This window comes from Scardinius erythrophthalmus (genome assembly GCF_964197995.2).
Source record: "Scardinius erythrophthalmus genome assembly, chromosome: 20".
Taxonomy (NCBI): domain Eukaryota; kingdom Metazoa; phylum Chordata; class Actinopteri; order Cypriniformes; family Leuciscidae; genus Scardinius; species Scardinius erythrophthalmus.
In genome coordinates, this window is record NC_138240.1 from 16671812 (window position 1) to 16695460 (window position 23649).

The window sequence follows — 23649 nt, forward strand, 5'->3', positions numbered from 1 at the left end:
TGCCGGGTAAACATTTCATTAGCATTCTATTCTGACATGATGCACTTTTTTCTGAGCACATACGCCAAAGCCCGCACTGCCAAACTGGATTTTTGTTGGCTCAGACCCATCTGCTAGCGATGGGGGGCCGAGACTAAGAGAGCTACATGAAGCTCCTTGGAAAAATATGCACCAAACAAGCCACTTTGAATTTTTGCTGTTTTCATGAATACAAAAGTTGGGTGACCCTCCCCCTAGACTAAAAAAAGTTTGATGACCCTCCCCTCAACAAAGAATAAAAAGACATGACCCTCCCCTATTTTCCTCTGTTGGTCCATTCCATAAACACCAAATGGTCCCTAATATATTTTCAACAAAACTGCAAGAAACATTCTTGCTTCCATTTCATCTTTTGATGCAGTGCACACCTTGGTTCTCATGGTCATTTTTGGGTGTTTTCCCCCTCTCTCTGTCCGTTTTGTGAAGGCCATTTGAATCCATGTTTAGTTGCATGAAATATCTTCCACTTCCAGTCCGCAGCTCTCATAACTCTGTCTGAAGTAGTGCCACCGGCCAGGAACGTTACGGTGATGGCTGAGGCAAATGTGAACTGTGGGAACCCTGCAGTCTGGGCCTGCCCTCATCTCTCTGAGCTGAAATGGCCAGGGGTTATTAGACTTCCGAAAAGCGGATGTCATCCCTCATGATGGTTTTACCTTGACCTGTCAAGTTTTACTGCCTTATCTGTCTCTGCTTTTGTCAGTGGTGTAAAGCATCTTCAGTGTATTTAGTGACCTGGTGAGGAGTTAGATAAACAGATAAACCCTGTGCCAGTGCATTAATGAGGCACGGTAAGTAGGTGAGCTGAATTAATGATCCCAGATAGAAGTTACCTTTTGTCCGTGCCTATGATTTCAAAGATATATGTTTTGCTTTCAGGGCAATGCTCGAGTCCTCACCGCCGCCGTTTCCTCTTGCAGGAGACCATGTGAGTTTTCTCACTGTGTGTTGTGGTTGTTCGTGGTGTTTCCACTAAAGCATGGCATGCTGTTCTGCCACCCAGGGTTTGGACAACTGGTCCTTCTCTCTCTAACTCTGTAACCAGCCACTCTCTCCCTTTGTTTTGTCCCCTTCTTGTCTGTTTATCGGAGTTCCTTTTCTTCCCCCCAAAAAATCAACACAGGTTATCATTGTGCACGACTGGATTTTCTACTCTTGGAAATGCACCAACCGTCCCTTTTGGATGGCCACGCTCACAAATGCCACTTGTAGATTGCTTTGAAACACCATCTGTACGACTGACACTTGTTTTGCATATTATCTCTTTGTGTTTTTTACTTGGAGTTCTCTAACTGTCCATCACGCATTACTCATCTCCGTTCTCAGCCAGCACCAGCACTTCAAATTCAACCTATTGTGTCTGTCTGTTCGATATCCATAACTTATTAAATCACAAAGCTTTAAAGTAACAGTCGAGGAAGCACGCAGAGCGTACGTGGACTGTGTGTGCAGCATTGTAATCCACCTAGACGGTGGAAAGAACTGTACCCGGCACTCCATGTGCCCAGGGCTACCGGAATAGGAAGATGAAAGCTCTGTGTTTACTCAGGTGGAGAAGCTTTCTGCAGAGAAGCAACGAGCCTCTGACGCTTTGATCCTCTTTGTCTGTTTATATTGATGTGTACAATTGTGTCAGTCGTACAGAGCGAGCAAAAAAAAAAAAAATGGCACAAAAAGAGAGTATCTGTTCTGAATTACCAGGCAATATTGACCTATTTGTTAACAGGAATAGAAACTCCTGGGATACAACTGACAATGTTCCAGCGAACGCGGGTTGCGTGAGAACCGCAGGCCATGGAATTAGTTGTTTCATGCTTTTGTTCTGGCGTTAGTGTTTAATTAGCAGAACACTGTCCCTTACCAGTTTGGTCTTTTATGTTTTTGCCAGAACCCTTCCCTTGTTTGTTTGTTTCTTTTATTAACAAGTTCAGCATGCTTTCGTTTGTGTTAGCCATTAGTCCTATCATCATCTGTAGTGTGTGGCGTCTAGAACGATGCGTTGTAGTTTCCTTTCAGTGATAGACACCCCAGGGAGTTTGCGTTCATGCGAAGGCAGGTGAGCATTTGAAGCGTGATTCGACTCGTAATTAAGTGCCGCTCTGTGGCGTTATGCTCAGAATGAGATTGAGATAAGTGAGCTGGACAGAGGCCAGGATGTAGTCAGGTGGACCGAGGTCCCATATCTTGTTCTCTGCTGGTTCTCATGTGGACTAATGAGATCTCATCTTTCAGAAGGATGCACAGTCTCAGAGAAGCTTTGTTGCTAGTCACATCCTGTATCCAGACTCAACTCACCTGCGGGGGAAAAGTAGAGAGATGTGAATTCAGCAGGGAAGAGAAGACTAGGGATGAGAATTGTAAGGGATTTAATGGGTTTTGTTTCAGATTCAGATTCCATGACCGTTTTTAAAGGGTAACTAAACCCTAAACCAACTTTTTTTAGTTAATGATCTGTAAGAATGGGGCTTTATTAGTGCTGTTCATTGATTCAAGTAATTTTTTTGACATTTGTTTTTAAAGTATTTTAATTTGACTAAATATGGTGTAAAAAGTCTGAGTGCTGCCCTCTTTAGGTTGAACAGTGGCTACTGCAGTTGAATTTTCCTATTGGAAGTTGTGGTACACTCTGACGTCAGAGGGTACCAGCTAACCACGCCCTTGCCTGCAGAGAGATACGTCTCAGATGCACGCCCCCTCTCCACTGGGCTCTGCCTACTTTTCCAGCATTTTTCAAATATTGCCAGTGGGTGGAGTCAGGCTCTGACCAGGGGTTTAGTTACCCTTTAAAGTAACTACATTATATTTTATATTTTAAATGATGACGAACACATACATGTATTGTGATAGTCTTTCATTAATGTAGATCAAAGGTCATATTATTTATATAATTGAACAAATGCCACTTGTAATGTAAATTTTACAATGATTTGTAGCTTAAATATACAAAAATGTCCATGAATTGTTTGAGAAAAAAGAAATTGTACACCTCTTTCATTTATCACTAAATACGACATAGCTAATTTAGGGGTGTAGTTATTTTTTCCACAGGTTGTTGATTTTCTGTAGATATTATTTTTGAATGAAAGATCTTGGTCAAATTTTCACTTATTAAATTATACATTTCTTTCATCAATACTAATGTACTAAACCAAAACAATAACACTTGGTGACATTTTTTTAAAGTACCATTCATTACAAAAAAATGTTTTGTGCATATTTAATGCACTGCATGTATAACACACATTGCCATAGAAACAAATTATTTAAAGATATAGTTTATCCCCAACATATTATATTTTGTCTTATTTTGTTCATCCTCATGATATTTTAAACCTGAATGAGTTTATTTCTTTTATGGAGGTTAAAATGAGATGTTAGGCAGAATGATTTGACACCTTTTTTATTTCATGGAAAAAAGATACAGAAAAAGTCATACAGTCATTTGAGTAGACAACCTCTCATAAACCCAAGTACAACATAACACAGTGTCCTAACTACACGCGCCGCGACGCCGCGACACGCGATAAAAGGTATCTTTGTTATCTAGGCGCGATGGCGACACGCAACGTTTCTAATTTAGAAACGGTTTCTATTTTTCTGCGACGTCGCGCTGAAACAACAAACAGAAAGTGTGGCGATGATAATCGCAGGTACTGTTTATGTGCTTTATTTAATGTTAAAAGCGTGTATTATTTGACAAAGATTGTTTTAGTAGCTCAGTAGCCTATGTATTTTTTAAATGGTGTAATATTTGTGAAGTTGATTATGTAGCTACTTATCCATTTTTTTGCGAGTGCCGTCAAGATTACTCTCTAGTGCTGGGCACTCGCCGCGAGACTCCGCCCACACGCTGTTCTGATTGGCTGTGATTTTTGATTGACGTTGTGGCGTCTCACAGTCGCGTCGCGTCTAGTGTGGACTAACACACCCTGTCGCTGGAATTTTATCGCGTCGCGTGTAGTTAGGACACGGTGTAAGGCAGTTACATTTTCTCTGTTTATTTACGGTTGAATATGACCAACAAATAAATAAATAAATAATCACGTTGAATCTCGACTCTAGAAAACCCATACAGTAGTCACAGAGAGATCGTGTGAAAAAGAAAGAGATGGGGGAGAAGGGATGGTGGGAGAGCAAGAGATGTGCGCTTGAAAGACCGCCAAAAAGAGAATAGATTAGGTGTAACACAAAAGGGATATATAGATTTAGAGTTCTGCTGAGGTTAATAGAGAGAGTCATTAGAATGGCTCTCCATCTGGGCTTTCTGTTGAAGAAGCATCAGGTGGAGTGAGAGTGTGTGGGTGCTTCTGTAGCGTGAGAACATGCACCAGTGGGTAGTAGTTGGAGCTCACGAACGTCGTGGGTGTGTCCGAAATGTTAGAAAGTAAGTTTCAAGAGGGCATCAAGGCAAGTCCGTACTTTGTAATGAATGGTAACGTTAGAGATGCACGATTAATTGTTAAAAGATTGCGATCTCGATACAAACACCCAGAAACAGACAGAAATTCTCCTGTGTCTATTAAACCTTTGACAAAATCACATCGGAACTTTCAGATCTGTGTTGGCACTGCCGCTGAGCCAGAGAGAGCAGTTGTCATGTGAGGGTATTAACACTAGAAGTGCCAGAATTCCATAACTACTAGAACTGCCGCATCTGTCATTTTGACCGCTAGATTCCAAACTCTATATCTTTAATGATAAATACCCAATTGAGAGATTAATGCATTTATTGTATTAGGATATCTTTTAAAAACAAAACACCACCAAACTGTACATTTAAACAAGTTTAATAATGCATCTATAAATAATAATATCCGATGTCCTGAACAAAATGACGGAGCAGCCAGTTTTCATGTTTACACTGTTCGATCGCGCCCGCGTCTCACACACACACACACACACACACACACACACACACACACACACACACACACACACACACACACACACACACACCATATTCCAGCATTGCAATCTTGACATCGCAGCCTGTTCATTATAGCCATAATAAAATATAATAATAAAATAGTCAACCTAACATATAAAAATTCCACTGCTCTGTTTATATAGTCGTATAGCCTACAATTCGTACCATTTTGCGCATGTGAAGAGGATGATTTTTTCCGTCGATATTGGAACGTGAGTGAAGTACAAAGCCTATAATAAAGAATAATTTACCATCCAAATACATCGCAAATGTTGAAAGTTGACTTTCGCTTGAAAGTAGCCTATTTCATTTTGGCCTTTTTATAGTTATTTTTTCATTCTTGTTCTGTTCTGAATATCATTACATTTAAATGATTTGTTGTGGAATATGTTTTGTGTATTTTTTAACACATTTTATTGTTGTGTATATTCAGGTATATGCATAATAATACCGCAAAATTCAGTGCGGTCAATCTGACCGTCTATGGCCGAAATAGGTAAATATGTTCATTTGTTTTTTTGCCTTATGTGTAATTTATATGAAAAACATTTTAAATGAAAATACAGACATTTTTAGGAAAAGTCAGGTACCAGCAGGATTTTATCTATTTTTTCAACAAAGTTATTGCAGATAAAATTCAAAACGGTCAAAATGACCGCCATGGCAGTTCTAGTGTCAAACAGCTTCACAAACAGTCTTTTCAACCACATAGTAACATTATTTCTGTGAAGTACTGGGATAAAAGTTTATAAACACTGATGTCTACTATAGCGATCAAAATAGAGCAAATAACCTTTTGAAATCATTCATTCAAGTGATTCGTTCAAAAACGCTGATTAATTCAGTCACGAAACAAGTGAGTCATTAAATCATTCATTCAAACTGTTTTTTATTTATTTTTATAATTCATTCAAATTAATTAAACATTTTTAAATTGACTGCAGCAATTCACTTTTTGATAGAAAACGATTTTGATTTTGAAACAAAACATCTTGTTTCTCAATATATCCAGAATCGTGCAACTTTATGTTTTACATGTCACTCTTATTTTCAAATATGTTCTTGTTGGCTTTCTGTGGAAAGGAGGCCACCTTTTCTGTCCTTTCTGCAGACCTTTTAGTTTGTTGTTTTTTGCTCTGCTGGCCTGTACAAACATGTCCATGATAACTTTGTCAAGGTAAAAACTGTGATCCTAAGCCCCGACAGAAGGTCTGAGTCCCTGTGGACAAGGCCGACTGGAGACTGCCCGCAGGGTGTTCTCCACCATTAGCAGAAGGTGAGCGCAGGCCCAGCCTATTCGGCCCCCTTCAGGGCTGCTATAATAGAATGCACATGCAACACCTCACTATGGACAGATGGCCAGGAGAGGCAGGAACGTTGCGGCACAATAAAGAAGTTAATAAATAATTATATAAACAGTGACATTCAGCGGTAATAGGGATTAGAAACGCACATTTATTTTTATCGAAGTTGCTCTCCAACCATGCCGTTGATTTCGTCTGTCAGAGAAAGAAAAGTCACGTTCCTCAGCCCTGGCTGCCCAGGAAACAGATTTGATTTTGCACGATCTCTGGTTATATGTCCAACCCTTTGCAATATGAATATGATACAGCTGATTTGCAGTCTCTTCATTGTGTGCTGATTTGAGGATATATTTAGGGCTGCAGCTAACAACTATTTTGATCAATTTAAAAATAAAATTCACAGTTTGAAAGCTGCAGAACCTTTTAAGTAATCAAAGTTACCAACCCTCAACCACTGGGGGTTCAACCCATTGTATGACGTGATTTGATTTAATATTTCAGTTATGATTTCATTCTCTCTTTCTTTTGTTCTTTCTCTCTCTCTCTCTCTCTCTCTCTCTCACTCACTCACTCACTCACTCACTCACTGACTTACTTTTTAAGAGTGAGTGAATGATTTATGAACTACTATATGTCGTCCCAAACTTGCTTTCTTTCTGTGGAACACAAAGAGAAATAATGTAATTAACATTGATTTGTATATTCTGTTGTTTTAATGGTAAATGGCAAACCAACATAGAAGACCCATTTCCGCCACCTATTGGCCTGGAGTGTTCTGGATTCCGCATAGAATAACCATGGTGGCCACTAAAAATCTACTATATATCAGGTTGTTTTTCACTAAAATTGCCATTTGAGGATCAATATGGTGAGTTGTGTGGAATTGAAACCACCTGGAGCACTTGGAAAATTATCAGTAAACCACATGAACTTTTTTGCTGGCACACTAGGGTCTTTTAAACATTAAAGTGAGTCACAGTGTACTGCCAATGAATTCAACAAATGTGATGTTCATTAATTTATCTTCCTTTGTGTTCCAAAGAACAAAGAAAGTCATACAGGTTTGGAGTGACATAAGGGTAAGTGAATGCTGACAGAATGTTTGAATCTTTGATTACTCACTTTCCATGTCCAATGTAAGAGATTGTATCATTATTTTCTTACAATATCATCAAAGTGTGTATGTCTAATGGAATTGCTAGTTTAAAGTGGTGTCACAAATACTCAAATAATCAGTGAACTTGACTGGCAGTTATTTTCATTGTTTATTATTACCAATTTAATTGTTGCAGACTAGATCGACTGAACCATTTACGCCCTCAATTAATTCATCTGCACGCATGTTGAGTTCAGCATATGTTATTGGTTGAAGGACACTTGGTCCTGCAATGTAATGCTGCAATATGGGCCTTACCATTTCCTACAGACTCCAGAAATCAATGAATATATTAATTTACTGGAGTAGCAGGGTTCACACCGTCTTCATCTGGATTTCATTCGATAGTACGGGAAATAATTTATGGACCAGCCTCACCTCTGCGTTCTTTTATTAAGGCGCGGGACAGATTACCATTTTTGCGGTTGTTTCAAGTTCCCTTGTTATTCTTGGCAGTGATATTTTCTCTCAAGTTTCTCTCTCTCCATCCATGCCACAATGTGACACAGTCACCCTCCCACGGCCTCCTCTAGCATCTCCTGCCTCACTTCCCAGCCTCTCCATCTCACTGTCAGACTCCTGTAACATGTTTTCAAACACGTTCCCAAACTCCTGCTTTGCTCATTACTGTTTTATTAACCTTTAAAACAATTTAGATAAGATGAACGAATGTAGGAATTATCCATTTTATTTCTCTCTCTCTTCGCTTTCTCATATATATTTAAATACAATTTGCTCCCTGTAGCATCTAATCAGGTTTACGGAAATTGGTAAATTGCATTTGTCTTTATTTAGTGCAGATTAGTGCTGTTGGAGTCCCCTTCTAAAATATTTGCCATTTCAAATTATCATAATTCAATTCCAAAACTCAATACCGTTTATTGTTGCAGATATCTTATCGTGAATTACTACCTGGTTGTTGAAAATTGCTCAAGCCTTTTTTTGTCCAACTCTTGTACCTGACATTTTGTTCAGTGAATAAATGAAATGCACTGAGAAACACCGTGACTTAATTATATCCATTCCAGCCTTTTCGTTCTCATTCTACACCCCCTCCCCACCCACCACCCCCCTCGCTGCCCATCATCACGGTCTAAATTTTATCCAAATAATTTTTACATCTTCTGTTTATACCTACATAAGCGCTAATGCATTGTATCTGCAAAACCTCCACAAGCCATTGTTTTTTTGTTAGCATGTGAAGCTTTAGATTTTTTCCCTCCACTTCACTGAATTTCCTTTCTGTCATTTGTACACATCATGTTCATCTGTCTCCATGTTGTTTTGTTCTCCCCTCTCCCCTTTCTCTTCCCATGGGTGCAGTAAACAGAAGCAGCCCGCGCCGGCAGCACAATGCAGGTAGGGTGTATTTCTGTGTAGAGCTGCTCTGTCTCTAATCAAAGGCAAGCGTCTTCATCCACCAATCCTCACCTTGGCTAATTGAGGGAACCCACAGAGCTTTTAAATTGCATCAACAAATAATAACACGCAAATGTCTTAATTGCCGTGGAGCTGTATATGAAATTACGGTTATTGTTGCGTGCTAATCTTATCAGCTCTGTCCTAATCGTCTCTGTTGGGGACATGTTGATTGCTTGCTTTTACTTTAATCCACACTTGCAGATTCATCTGTCTTTTTTTACCCAAATCAGGTGGCGCTTGTGGGAACTGCTTTCGCTTTTGTTGAGTTTGTCACAAATAATGCAAATCACCAACCTGCGGTGTAAGCTTGACATTGAGCATTGCGGTAAAACATGACAGATAGAAAAACGGTGGATGCGAATATCTGCCGAAGGAGACGTCGGACAGTCATTTAAAGCCCAGATTTGCGAGCGATATGGGTGAAATCGAGGAAGACTTGCATATACATATTTATAGAGCAAACCTCCAACGCTGTTACAGGGAAAAAAATGTCAATAAACTGCAAATCACACCTATATTTATTTCTGTCTGCTATATCTGCATCGTGTAGTGGGTGCACAGTAGGTGCAGGAAAAAGTCAGACCTGTCGGCTTTGCTTTTGCATTTCTCTAACGTGTGGTTTTAGCTGTTAATGGTAGTCGGAGAAAATATTAACATTTTGTACCCGTAATGCAATCGAGCTAATGGAGTAATGTGGTACCAGTAAAGTGCATAAATCTGCTGTCTGTGTTGTTTTGGTGAGGTATGAAGTGTCATTGGATGGAAAGATGTATTGTAAAGTTAACTTGAAGGTATGTGGGCACTGTTCCATAATTTCAGGAAGTCTTTTAAGGAGAGATGCCAAGATTTTGCCTGTATTGATCCACTGCATGTCCCCTTCTCCACTGGTAAAATACCAAACCGGTGAAATTAGTGCTGCTTAAAATACTTTACGATCTTTAGACTTTTACGATACTTCCGCTGTCAAAGCTCAAGGGCACATGTAATGGAATTACGTTTATGATTTCAAAAACTTGGCGTTTGGTATTACATATTTGGTAGAACGGTTTTTGTACTGTACTAAGAGAAGCAAAAAGATGAGTTACGATCTTGCACTTATGCTGTACCATGTTTCAGAGGGTTGCCCTGGTGAAGATGACTGACAGATTTTGTCAACCCAAGTGAAAGCATGACAAATATGGTTGTGGCATTGATGTAATAGCTGACTTAAAGGGAGAAAAGTGACTTGCAGTCGTGCATAATGAATATTTAAAAGAGTTTGGACAAGTGAAGTATGAATGCCTGTTTGTTGAGTCTAATGGTTTCATATATGTATATATGTATAATATATTAGTGAAACCATTAGTGTAAATATTAGTGTTTCTGACACTAATATTTCATAACACACCATCGCACACACAAAAATAAGCTATTATCCGAGATGACTGACACATGATATTTATATATATATATACATATATACAGCGGGGGAAATAAGTATTGAACACGTCATCATTTTTCTCAGTAAATATATTTCCAAAGGTGCTATTGACATGAAATTTTCACCAGATCACCAAAAGTGCTCACTGGACCATTCAGAAGCTTAGAATGGCGCCTATAACCAATGCCATCATTATGTTTTGCAACAATTAAGTTACGAAGGTCTTGAGACAGCTCTTTGCTTTTATCCATCATGAGATGTGTCTTGTGTGACACCTTGGCAATGAGACCTTTTTGTAGGCCATCATTTGGGACTGAACCAGCTGTTATTAATTTCTGTAAGTTTTCAGCAGTTGTCTTGGCTTTCCATGACTTTTTGCGCCTCCCTTTCTTCATGTGTTCAATACTTTTTCCCTGTGTCATTTCACATTATTACACATAACTTAATTTCTGAACTTATTTTTGTTTGTTTCTTTGTATGTATGGCTTTCTTGGGTTGTTACCAACATCTGGTGAAAATTTCATGTTTACTGAGAAAAATGATGACATGTTCAATACTTATTTCCCCCGCTGTGTGTATATATTAGTGGTGGGCCGTTATCGGCGTTACGCGAGACTCTTATCGCGCGATAAAAAAAAATATCGCCGTTGATCTATTCTCCAAGTTGGGTTGGAAGATGACTCAACTACACAAGCTATGATGACGCAATCTACCCGCGGCCGCGAGGTAAACCCGCGGCTGCAGCGCATATTCGTCATCATCTTAAGTAAACACGGCTGAAAGTATAAGCTGGTGAAAAAGATCAACATCTTTTGCAACATCCATTATTTGGACTTGGTTCAGATTTAAGCCGTCCGACAAACAGCAGCAAACTATAGACAGAGTGTGTGGGGTAACGGTTTGGTAAGTACACACGACTAATCTGTTCTACCACCTCAAATTCAAAACGAAACATTATATCACTGAATACCAGCGCGCGCGTATTATTCCCATTCCAATATATCTAAGTGGTGTAACGTTAACACATAATCTCTGTCTACGCCCGATTTTAAGAATCGTTGTTGTGTTTCTTTTTAACTGAAAAGACATCAGTTAGACAATATTCTAATTTTAAATTTGGGGTTTCATAAGCTCCAAGCTATAATAAACATTAGACCTACCGTATTTTCCGCACTATTAGGCGCACCGGATTATGAGGCGCACCTTCAATGAATGGCCTATTTTAGAACTGTTTTCATATATAGGGCGCACCGGATTATAAGGCGCATATAGAAGATACTGCAGTCAAACGTTTGACTGGGTTTGCGTTATGCAGTGGTCACCAACCTTTTCAAGCCTAAGATCACATCCAAAGTCGAAATGTAAACCAAGATATTCCACTTGCAAAAAAATATAAAAAAAAAACAAGTGGCTGAGCTGTAAAACCCTGTTTATACTCGACGCGTCCGCATGAGCGCGAAGGTAATAAAAAAACTAATATCCGTCTGCTCGGGCAGATTCGGCTTAACAGCGCGCGCGCCTCCGCATCAGAAGATGCACGACTTGAGCCGAATCTGCCCGAGCAGACGGATATTAGTACATCTCATCATCACACCGGCACCCAGTTTGCGCGTCTAAATCAGTTGTATGGTCTGGTGTTCAGTCTAAAACAAAACAGTTGTGTCAAGTATAAATGCCTCGTCTGTTTGGAGAGTTGCGCGCGCAGTCAGCGGAGGCTCGCGCTCCGGTGCCAGCCGACAGTATAAACAAGGTTTTAAGTCAGCGGTTGTTTTACAGACATTAACATAAGGCGCCAGGTCCATATATATAAGGCGCACTGTCGTTTTTTGAAAAAATGAAAGGCTTTTAAGTGCGCCTTATAGTGCGGAAAATACGTAGGCTACTTAAGTCTCTGCAGCTAGTGTACTTCAATTTATTTATCTGCAAAATTATGTTGTATACTTACAGTTTTGCACAATATATGTTCTCAAAACTACATATACAGTATATTATAATAAAACCATTTCAGAACAGGTTACACAGACCCTGCTAAACAACTGCCAAATGTATTTTTTTAAAGGGTGTATGTAGTTTTGAGAACATATATTGTGCAAAACTGTAAGTATACAACATAATTCGTTGTCGCAAGAGGCTGCAATGTATTTCACAATATAGATTTTAGGCCATATCGCCCATCCCTAATTGATAGCCTATAGTAGGCCTAGTTGATTATAACATAGGCCTACCTAATGTTGCCTACGGAGGGTAACAGTACAGTAGTAACCTTTTACAGTGAGTAGAACAGCTTTCTCAAGCAGTTTGTGATGCATTTTGGAAACAGGAGATGAGCCCCTGGTCTAATGCGCCACCTGACTTGAGAAACCCGTTCTCAAAGACTTACTTTTATAGTCATTATTTGGGTAGCACACATATTATGAATGCCTTCAGCAGAATTCAAATGAGCCATTTTAATCTAGATTAATCTAGATTAATTTCAAAATTAATCTAGATTAATCTAGATTAAAAAAATTAATCTATGCCCACCTCTAGTATATATATATATATATATATATATATATATATATATATATATATATATATATATATATATATATATATATAATTAATTATATCAAATATCATGTGTCAGTCATCTCGGATAGTAGCTTATTTTTGTGTGCGATGGTGTGTTATAAAATATTAGTGTCAGAAACATTGGCTTATTTTCTGTTGACACGCACACATTACCAGTCAAATGTTTTGGGCACACTTGATTGAATTTGTTTCTCTTTTTTTTTTTTTCTTCATTGCATATAACCTCCATGCATGTTTTATTTCATAGTTTATGTTATTTTAAAATGGGTGAAAAGAGTAATAATAAAGAATAACTATGTGAGAACAAACAGTGTATTAATAAAATCGGTTATAATAATAATAATTTATCTTTCCCACCAGCACCTCTGTTTATTGGGCAGCTGCTGTTGGAGGAATTAAAGTGAATTTTATCATTAAATTTAAACTAAGCAAGTGACAGATGGGTTTCTATACTCTCCGTACCAACATTATACATATTTTGTCTTATCAGGGATATTACTTTTAATAACCCTCAATTGAAGCGTCAAGGGCCTGCGCTGATTTTATTTTCTTTAATAAAAAGTGGTTCTCGGTAGTTTCCCTGCGTAAATCATTCAAAGGATGGCCATTGATGTAATTGATTTCATATCGGTTGTTTTAAATGAAGTCCATTACAGTCTTGTGAGACGGGCTATGTGAAATGAGCCGTTTTGCCCTGGATATTTGCCATATATAGACCTTATCTTAGATTCTCATTTGGTTGAAAGGTGAGCTTAAAGAGAAAAAATTCACCCCAAAAGGAAAATGATAGGGGTTTTGAGGTGAATAAATACTGACCGAATTTTAATATTTGGCTGAACTATCTCTTTAACTTCACAAGACTAATGAAGTGGATAATTCCTTACTGATGATCCCTGAAATTGCTTGTGTAATCACATGCATGTGGAACGAATCAGGTACATTGAGTTATTAGTCTGTGCAATCCTTGCACAAAACTTTTTAATGCTTCTTATTTATGACTTCAGCATTTTGTGCACTGTTTTATCATTATTTCTAAATTGCCAAGACCACCTTGTTGGTCCCTCGAGTAGCTCATTTATTTAATAGTGAGGTTATACTTGAAACCACGCAGCCATGTTTCTAACTTTCTGGAGCATATTAACACTGCCTCAAGAAAAAAATGAGCTAGTCCATCAAAATCCCAAGTGCATTCTCACCCAGAGTTGTAGTGTGCATCTACGAGTTTTAAACAAACGGCTGTGCTGGATACCTGTCTCCATATGGATCCTATTAAAATCTCACGCAGCCATCTGTAGCCTAACCATGCTGTGATGTCTCCAAACCGCTTCCCTCAGCTCTGCTCTAGTTTGGCAGCCGAGCTCGGCCGTGATCCTTTTGCAGTTTCGATTGTATGCAGAGAGGTGCTGCTTGTTACACTTCTGTGTCCCGTATGAATTTTGATTAGCTTGTGAAGGAACTGTACATTTACATGTCAGGTTTAAAGGATTATGGTGGTTGCTTGGTTCCTGCCTTCAACCATAATCTAGCCTTGCCGTTTATAGAACACGACCTGCTGCTCGCTCCATACTGCTCTAAATGCTTGCCAGTATCTTCAGAGAGCAGTCATGTATGAAGAACTGCTGATATGGACACGCCGTTTTCTCTCGGTGCATCTGCGTTTTTTTTTTTTTTTTTAAGCCCACCGTCCCATACATGTCAAGGTGTTTTGAAGCTCGATTTGATTGCTGTTCAGGATAGTGTATTTGCCTAGTCTGAACTTTTTATATTTGCCTAGATGTGCTTTTTCGCACTGTGTGCCTCATAGTTTTTAATGTTCACCAAGACTGCATTTGTTTGGTCAAAATACAGTAAAAACAGTGAAATATTACAATATCAAAGAACTTTTTTTGTTTGTTATTTGAATGTATTTTCAAATATAATCTATTCCTATGATTGCAAAGTAACATTTTCAGCAGCCATTACTAGTCTTCGTTAGTCTTCATTACTACTGTAGTCAGCCATTAGTCTTCAGTGTCACGAGATCCTTCAGAAATCATTCTAATATGCCCAGTTAATGCTCAGGAAACATTTCTTATCAATTTTTAAAACAGTTGTGCTGCTTAATATTCTTGTGATGATCGTTTTTTTTTTAAGGATTCTTTGAATATTTTTTTTGAAACGATGTACTGTAGAAGTCTTTACTCTCACTTTTGATAATTTATTTTACATTTTAGATATTGATTTTATATAACATTTATTTAAACGATGTACTGTAGAAGTCTTTACTCTCACTTTTGATAATTTATTTTACATTTTAGATATTGATTTTATATAACATTTATTTAATTACATATATTTTAAATGTATAAACTCATTTAAATATTTTTATTCATCCCTGTGCTTAAAAATAACTGTAAAATGTACACTCCCATTGTCCTCTGTTACAATAGTGTAGATTTGCCTAAGCCTTATAAACAAATCTCTGTTAGTTATGCTTTTACATGATGTTCTCAGAAGCCAGTGTGTTTCCTCAGAAACTTGTTGGCTAAAGTAGATTATTTTCTGCTCATTCGCATAATTGAAATGTTGGGATGAAATATGAAAACATCAGATTTTTTTTTGTTTCCTATTAAATATTCAGTTAATCATTGTTATTTATAACTCAAGAAATCAAGAACTCATTAGTTTAAATCAGAAGTGTGGAACAAAGTTGTCGTATAGTACTTGCGTGCCGATTAACTGACGACAATGCGTTGATGATGGGGCTTTTTTGAGGATCGTAATTGAAAACCACTGCAATCGGCACATTCATCAAAAGCAAGATTTTAGGTTTGTTCATCTCTGAGAATAGGATGGATTTAGAAATTAATTAGCACTCTATTATTTTCTGGACTGCAGTGAGACTAGAGCAAAGAAAAGCAGAGAGAGACAGAGAGAGAGAGAGAGAGAGAGAGAGAGAGAGAGAGAGAGAGCGAGCAAACTGTAATTGTGGCCGAATTGTGCGTCTCTGTGAGAACTTACCTGTCCAGGGTATTGCAGTATGCTTTATCTGTAGACACTCTGAACACTTTGGGCAGGAGAAAAAGATTTGCAGCTGTGGATAACACCTGGAGCGTTTTCTGCTTTGTGCTTGGCCTAGTTACCTTTGAGTTGGCTTAGATTATTGTAAAAACTGTGCATAGAACTCAGCTATAATATATTTGACTTTTAAATCAATTCAGATTGTTGTTCTGGACAAAAATGTGTCTTAGTTAATTAATTGTTGTTTTTTATTAAAAGCAGCTGTTCAGAATAATCAATGTTAGTAACTTAATTTTCTTAGTTATTTAATATTGTTTGAAATTGCATCATTTTTCTTTACCGTAAACTTGAATATTGAATTAAAAAGCAATTTTGCCAAAAGTTATACTTTGGTTGGAAATTAAATTAGGTAAAAGTTGTTCCGTTAAATTTACTTGGGGACCAATCCTGTCTAAATCTGTTTGTAGCTGAGAATAGACATTTACTGGCAGTATACAGTACATTATAACTTCTGTTTCAAACACTAGTGAGTTTCCTCCATAGACATCAAAGGCAGTTCAAGGCAGGCAACTGCAATCATGCTCCCTACTAAGGTACCTTATTTTGGCCAAAATTTAAGGCAGCAATATTGTAAAATATTATTACAATTTGTTTTCAAAATATTTTGAATGTTTAAAAAGTATTCTGTGCATGGTTGCAAAGCTGAACGTGTCTTAAAGTATCGTATGTTAATCTTGCATTGCCTGTATTTAAATCAACAGGGAGTCAGTTACACCTTATATAGATTGCTTCATATCAGTTTAAGATGCTCCCTTAGAAGGCAGCTCCCTATGTACTCAGCGAGATAGCTCACTAGGTTTTGAAACCCGAGCCATGATGTATCTCATCAAGCATAAATACTCAAAAGCAATTACAGTATTGTTGGCCTATGTCGAAATAAAGCAAATACATTTTCTCTTGTAGATATCCAGGTAATTATGTCAGATATGTGATAAGAACAGATTAAGGAGCATCACAGTATATGCATAAGTAGTATGAAAGATGGAAAATCAGATTCTTGATCGTCATTTAATGGTGGGTATGTTTATTGGAGATTATGTCAGGGGATACAGAATGACAAATGGTTTATATCTGCACCATCCTACACCGTGTTTAATCACCGCATGCAAGAAGATCTCAATGCTCATTGAAACAGAAAATGTTTGTGCATTTCCTCTCAGCTTCATTCTCCAACTGCTCAGGGCCTATTTTCATCTGGACTATATTATATACACTCTTCCTCTAATTATGTTTCTAGTAAAAAAAAAAAACAACTAAACTGAGATTTGGATTTATTTCTTCATGGAGAGTTGCTTATTAAGTTCACATTATAGACACAAAGAAGGTAAATGAACGTGTGAGCTTTTATTGCATCAGTATTTTATTCATTGTCCTCGAGCACATCATTAGCTCAATATATCACTGCAGAACACTGTCTGTCGAAGTGGGCAGAGCTGCTGAGGAAGTTATTTACCCCAGGATGCCTCTGCTGCTTACTGTAGAAAATGACAGAACGTTTACAGTTTTGAACAAGCAAGGTCCTGTGAGGGTCTGGAGAACAAGCCTCACTGGAGGCCCTGTTTTTGCAATTGCAAGATAACAGGACTCCAGCTTGGTTCAAAAACTACATGATTACTTATTACAGTTTTGTTTGGTAGTTATTGCTTTTGTGACCTTGATTGACACTCTTATTTTGCAAGAATATTTCTGCCTATGGTCAAATATTTTGTTGATTTGACTCACCTTTTTACTCTCAAACAAACTTTCCCCTACAGTCAATTCAACATCACATTGTGGACTTTACTATGCTACACAATGAGCAATTGTATATATTTATATTAGAATATTTGAATGTTCATTTGTTAAAACAATTAGTTTTTTTGGCATTTTTAATCACATTTGCCACAAGTAAGTCTGAAGCTCTCTGTAATGGGTTAGGGTAATGAGTAATTGTATAACAAATATGAAAAATTAATAGACAATTGCATGATATCAAAAATACAAAAAATAAAGTTGCAATTACCTTAAGTGTATCAGAATCAGTATAAGGTGTTCAGAAGGTGTTTATGCTGGTGGTGGAGTGAGGAACATTTCTCACTTCTTCTTTTCACATTCTGCCAACCTTCACCGTCACACGTCCTAGCCCCATTCATCTATCTGTCTCAATTTTACATCTGTAGTGGCTTGTTTCAGCATTTATCTCAGCTCGATGCCCACTGGCAGTCAGAGGCCCCTTCGGCCCAGCCCATAATCTGTCCTTGAGAACCAGTCGAGGGTCTCTGAGGGAATGAGGGAAATGAAGGCAATCATTCGAAATTTAAAAGAACGTCCTCCTCTGATACGGCATGATTTGATCAACTTTGCATATTCCCGTCATGGGAAATGAAGCTGTCGGCACGCTTCCAGGAACACCACTTTTGTGTTGAGAAGGACTTCTGTGTGCCTCATTCCTGTGGCTAGATTTGGCACCCTATCCGTGGTTATCCCACACTCAGCATTGCTAACTGATGCAGCATCTTGTGGACTGTTACCTGTGTGTGTGTGTGTGTGTGTGTGTGTGTGTGTGTGTGTGTGTGTGTGTGTGTGTGTGTGTGTGTGTGTGTGTGTGTGTGCACTCTCGTGTGTCCAGGCTCGGCCTGGCTCTGTGCCCAGAGATGAGACTGCATATCCATCACCACTCTATAGTGAGCGGCCATGGCCAGCTGAGAGAGTAGATCTGCACCTCTCCCCCCACCAGTGGACAGATTCAGGACACCTCAGGTTCATTATTCACACTAAAGTAGGGCAGGTGCACTGTGAGTTGCCTCTCCTGGATCTGTTAGAGGCTCAGGGTGAGGTGTGACGCGCTCATACACCACAAGCACCACTTCTGTAAAGGCCAGGGTCTTTCCTGCTCTCAAGCTTAATGCGATGGGACCCCGGCAGATAAGCGTTGGGGTTCTTCTGCCGTGTTCTGTGAATATATCAGCTCTTAGATACTGAGGGCCAAAGCCCTCTAAATCTCATATAACAATTTACTGCAGTGTTAATGAAAATAGCTAAAGCATAAATATTAATGAACAAGTCCTTTGCAATCTGCACATTCACAAATGCCTCGAGGTGCAACGTTGCAATGTTTTGCCGACAAATACAGAGAATTAATATGCAGAACAGGAAAATCTGATAGGAAAAAATTGTCTTTGTTTTTAATGTGGAGCGTCTTCAATGAGACAAGCCACCCACACACTTTCATATTAAAATACTCTCGTACTATACACTGAGTAATCTGTTGTGAATCTTTGGATTGACAACGATTTTGATTTCATTGGTCCTTTTAATTGGTCAATTTAATTTAGAAGCATTCTTTTGTGAATTCAGAATGATTCAAATTGATTCTGAATGCTAACAGCAGTTTGATTTTCACATTTTTAAAATGCCTTTTTAAGCTTTCATGGATTTTATAGAATAATATTTCTATTAGGTTCATGTTGGCATTATCAGGACCATTTGAAAGTTTGTGGTCTGTAAGGTTTTTTTTTTTTTTTTAATCATCTTTTATGATCACCACGATTGCATTTGTTACAATTTAAAATAACTTTTATATTTTAATATATTTTAAAATGTAACACATTGACAGACAAATTTTCTGCAGCCATTACTCTAGTCCAGTGGTCTCCAACATGGTGCCCGCGGGCACCTGGTAGCCCGCATGGAGTCTGCGAGTCGCCCGCCAAAAAAATAAAAAGACATTATTTAAACAAGGAGTGGGAGACAGAATTCCTCTTCACTAACGTTAAAGATAAAGCTGTATGCCTCATCTGTGGAGCTAGCATTGCGGTTGCCAAGAGACACAATGCGGAGAGACATTTCACCACAACCCACAAGACCTTCAACGTCCGTTATCCACCAGGTACATCACTTAGAAAAGAAAAAGTTAGTGAGATGAAAGCAACATTAAGCAGGCAGCAATCTTTTTTTACAAGACCCGCTAAAAAGTCACAGGCTGCAACCAAAGCTTCATTTAGAGTTGCTCATATTTTGACGAAACACAAAAAACCTTTCTCGGATGGTGAAATTGTCAAGGGAGCACGTGTGTTTTGGAGTTGCAAGTACATTAAGATATGAGCAACAAAAACTAAGTTGTGGTTGGGAGGAGAGAATCGGTGTTAACTCGAATCGGTTTATTTATTTTAGTTTATTTGGTTGAAACATTCAATAGTGTGTGTGTGTGTGTGTGTGTAAGACTTTTTTTTTTCACTTTTTTTTTTCTTCCCACCAAATTGTTGACATTTTCAGTAGTACTACTTTTAATTTAATGCAGTTTTATGATCAGAGATGAGGTGAAGTGCATGCAGATGCATTAGGAACACCTGTCCTCATTTCTTTTTCTCTGTCCTGCTCATCTCAAGGGTCTCTCAGTAGGTACACTAGTGGTAATTAATAAGGTCCTTGTGTTGAACCGGACTGACGTGTGTGTATTTGAGTAGCCGGCGGCAGGGGCTCTGACTTTAGAGCCCTCAAGATGAGTTTGATATGAGAATAGCGTCGACAGGGCGATCTTTCCTTTCACTCACTGAGTCACCTGACGGCGAGTGACATTTTGACAGCTCTGCTCAGGAGAGCCGCGAAGGACAGACTGTTCTCTGCTTTCCTATATGGAGTGCTTGGCACCATGCAAAAGATTGATGCTTTGGCTTACTATGGAATGTTTTTATTGGTGCAGACAAAAAAAAAAAATATAGCCAGAAGTCTTTATTAACTCTTCCCATTAATTCTTCATATTTAGATCAACAGCACTATTGCTTTTGTAAAATTACTTAATTGAAACTTTATATATCAGCTCTTTGGTATTTTTAGTCATTTTTAGTGACAGTGACAATAACAAAAACAAATTTGGCTGAAGTTGTTCGAGCTCACAGAGTACTATAATGATGACTAAACCTGCACAATGAAATCTGGAAACTTTTTGAAAATGTTTCTTGTAGCATGTCCCAACCCACCCACCGTTGCAGCTGAACAGGAAGGAAAGCTTTCTTCAAAATTGCCACAGGAAGAGTAAACAATACAAGACAGTCTGTATTGGGTGGATTTTAAAGATGCATTTTTGTCCAGTCAGTGTAGGCTTTGTGATGGCCCTAAGGCCTTTAAAGAGAGAAAGAACGAATGAGTGTGTGTGTCTGACGCGGATGTAGGATGTACTGGTGTGAGAAATGAGGTGCTGTGAAGTAGGCAAGCCCTCCAGCAGTCCGTGCACTACTGATAAGAGATGAGGGCCTCAGGGAAATGTAGTGGGTCAGACAACAGTTTTCACAGGTGTTTTAGAGGGGAAAGCACAAGCCCACACTCCAGTAATGCTTGCCATGAAGTGGCTTTTCAATCCTGTATCCAAACACAGCACTCATCCAAAAAAAACATTGGTAAATAGAGATGGTGCTGAGAACATTTATCTATCTTCATGAAATATTCAAACTTGAATTGCCTCGTTAAAAAATAATTACAGTTGTCTGCTTTGGCAGACTTGAAAATCTTCCACTTTGAGGAAGAAGATTTGAAGAGTAAAGGCTGATGATGATGTTGTGAAACTTTCGATTAAGCACAGCAGTATCACACCAGCAAGCTGTTGCATTCAATACCTCAATATACTTTGATATTCAAATCAATACTAAATATTCAAGATTCACATTCAAAGAATTGGCTTGGAATTTGAATTGACCTACAGGCGAATTTAAATGACAGGAAAGGAATTTTTTAAGTTATAATCCATGAGCCAAACCAACCTCCTATGAGGTGGATGGATATAAAAATCTGACAAAAACACAAAGATGCAAGACTGTGTACTTAATAGCTTTAATGAGGGAAAGAACAACAATCCTATGAAGTAGCATGAACGGCAAATTATTCATGGAGAAATACATAAATGGAGAAATTTAAAGATGTTCTGTATATAAAAACAGTATATTTTGTTTATTGCTAAATATGCTTATATAAACATATTGAAGTAATATGAGATTGTAGGGAAATTGACAAAAATGGGAGTGTGCTAACGATTTGTTTGTTTTCGATTCTCTGATTGGTGCAGATTTTCTTTTTGGAATCATGGGTAATTCCACTGTTAAATATGATTATTTAAGAAATAAGTTGAAATAGTGTGGGCAGAGTTACCGTAAAAAAAGTAATTCCCCTATGGAGAGAATGAATGGGATTTTTACTTCTGGAACCCGTAATTCAAAGAAATTTATTATAGGTATTTCATTTTGAGAAATGCTGTATTCTTCCTCATGGTTTTGCAAAAGTTATTTAATTAAATTTGATAAAATATGAAAAACAAGTTTCTTTAAGTGGCATTGTAAACTTTTTCAAACCTTTTAAACAAAGCTTTATCAACACTTTATTTAAGGAACTCAATTCTGAATGGTGCACAACAATGCATAAAGCATGTATTGAACAACTTGCATTTCAGAAAAAAAAAAAAAACTGGCCAATCAGTTGATGTACTCTTCTTTGCTTCCATTCGGTACCACTCACATACTCTGGTCTGGAATGCCGTGATTATGAATGAGATGATTTTAAACAGTGAAATGTCCCAGTGCTGATTAAAGGAACTGTAACTGTTATGCAATTTGCAGTTTAACCAGGTAAATGTTGTTTCTGCATCTTTTAATTTAAAATTTTTCATTTCCATTTCCAATCTTCTCACTTAGGCCCAGATGCTCACACACACACACACACACACACACACACACACACACACACACACACACACACACACACACACACACACACACACACACACACACACACACACACACTAAGTCCTGTTAGTGTGATGGGACTTCCTCTTCCGTGTCATCACAGGTGACTTGTTTGGCTTGAGGATGTGTCCTCATATACTTTCACACCTGACATAAAAGTCTGGGACTTGGCCACGCAGAACAGGTCATCACATCGATTTTAGCTTGAGTCCTCAGCCCGGCTTGACATTAGCAGCCATGAGATGATGACAGTTCACCACTCCACAGAGTGACACCGGACCAAATGGATGCCAGCGGACAAGATACAGAAAGCAATACAGCCTGAGGGCTCTCAAACCTTTGGCACCATGAATCATGTTCAGCCTCCACGCCACCATCGCCCCAGATGGAGCGAAAATCATGCATCATGCCAGGTTGCTTATGGGCTGCTCGGCTCAGAAAGCCTTACAAAAGACTGTTATTTTTGTCCGTTGCACTCTGGGACAGCAAATCTCTGAGAAAGTTTTAATCTGGAGAGGCTGGTTGAATAGAACCAGCTGGAACGTGAGGTGCTGGTAGGTTTCCTCAATTGCTTTGTGTGTTTCGTCATGTTGATTCAAAGTCAGCTCATGACACTTAAGTTATGTGACGTATGTTTTTGTGGGAAGCCACAAACAAACTTACTTCATGGAGCTGACGGTCCTTAAACAGGCAGCTGCGGCTTTACGATGACACCCAGGCGGTTGCAACAATCTCATCAGCTTCTGAAGACATCTGCCACCATATCTGATAGAAACTCAATTTATGATTTTTTTTTTTGGTCTCTTTCCTCCCTTTATCTTTTCACTCTCACTTGGATTTTTTCCCCTCCGCTTCTTGATATACATTTCCCGTTATTGTTTATCCAGGTCCTGTGCTGTCAGAGAGAACAAGACAAGGACTGTAAAGAATCTTATCTTCCCTAAAGCTGACAGCTTTTGGAGGGGCTCAATAGGGGGGGAAGTCTTTGAAGTGTGCTCAGTTACTCCACACATCAAATCCAGCCTCCATCATGCCTC

The 23649-nt window shown here is 38.4% G+C and overlaps 1 protein-coding gene across 5 annotated transcripts in view; it reads left to right on the forward strand.

The window, feature by feature from the left end:
• Positions 1-23649, forward strand: part of ccser1 (coiled-coil serine-rich protein 1) — a 78887-nt gene that overhangs the window by 50648 nt on the left and 4590 nt on the right. The window contains exons 10-12 of one of the 5 annotated variants that reach the window (XM_081349513.1): positions 919-967; positions 8750-8785; positions 9079-9362. The exons of 1 other annotated variant lie outside the window; for it this stretch is intronic. In XM_081349513.1, the coding sequence (XP_081205639.1) occupies positions 919-967; positions 8750-8785; positions 9079-9113 (120 nt within the window). In that variant the 3' untranslated portion in view covers positions 9114-9362. Of the gene's footprint in view, positions 1-918; positions 968-8749; positions 8786-9078; positions 9365-23649 lie in introns of those variants that run through there. 3 more of the 5 variants (XR_014028974.1, XM_081349516.1, XM_081349515.1) reach the window with 3 other exon arrangements.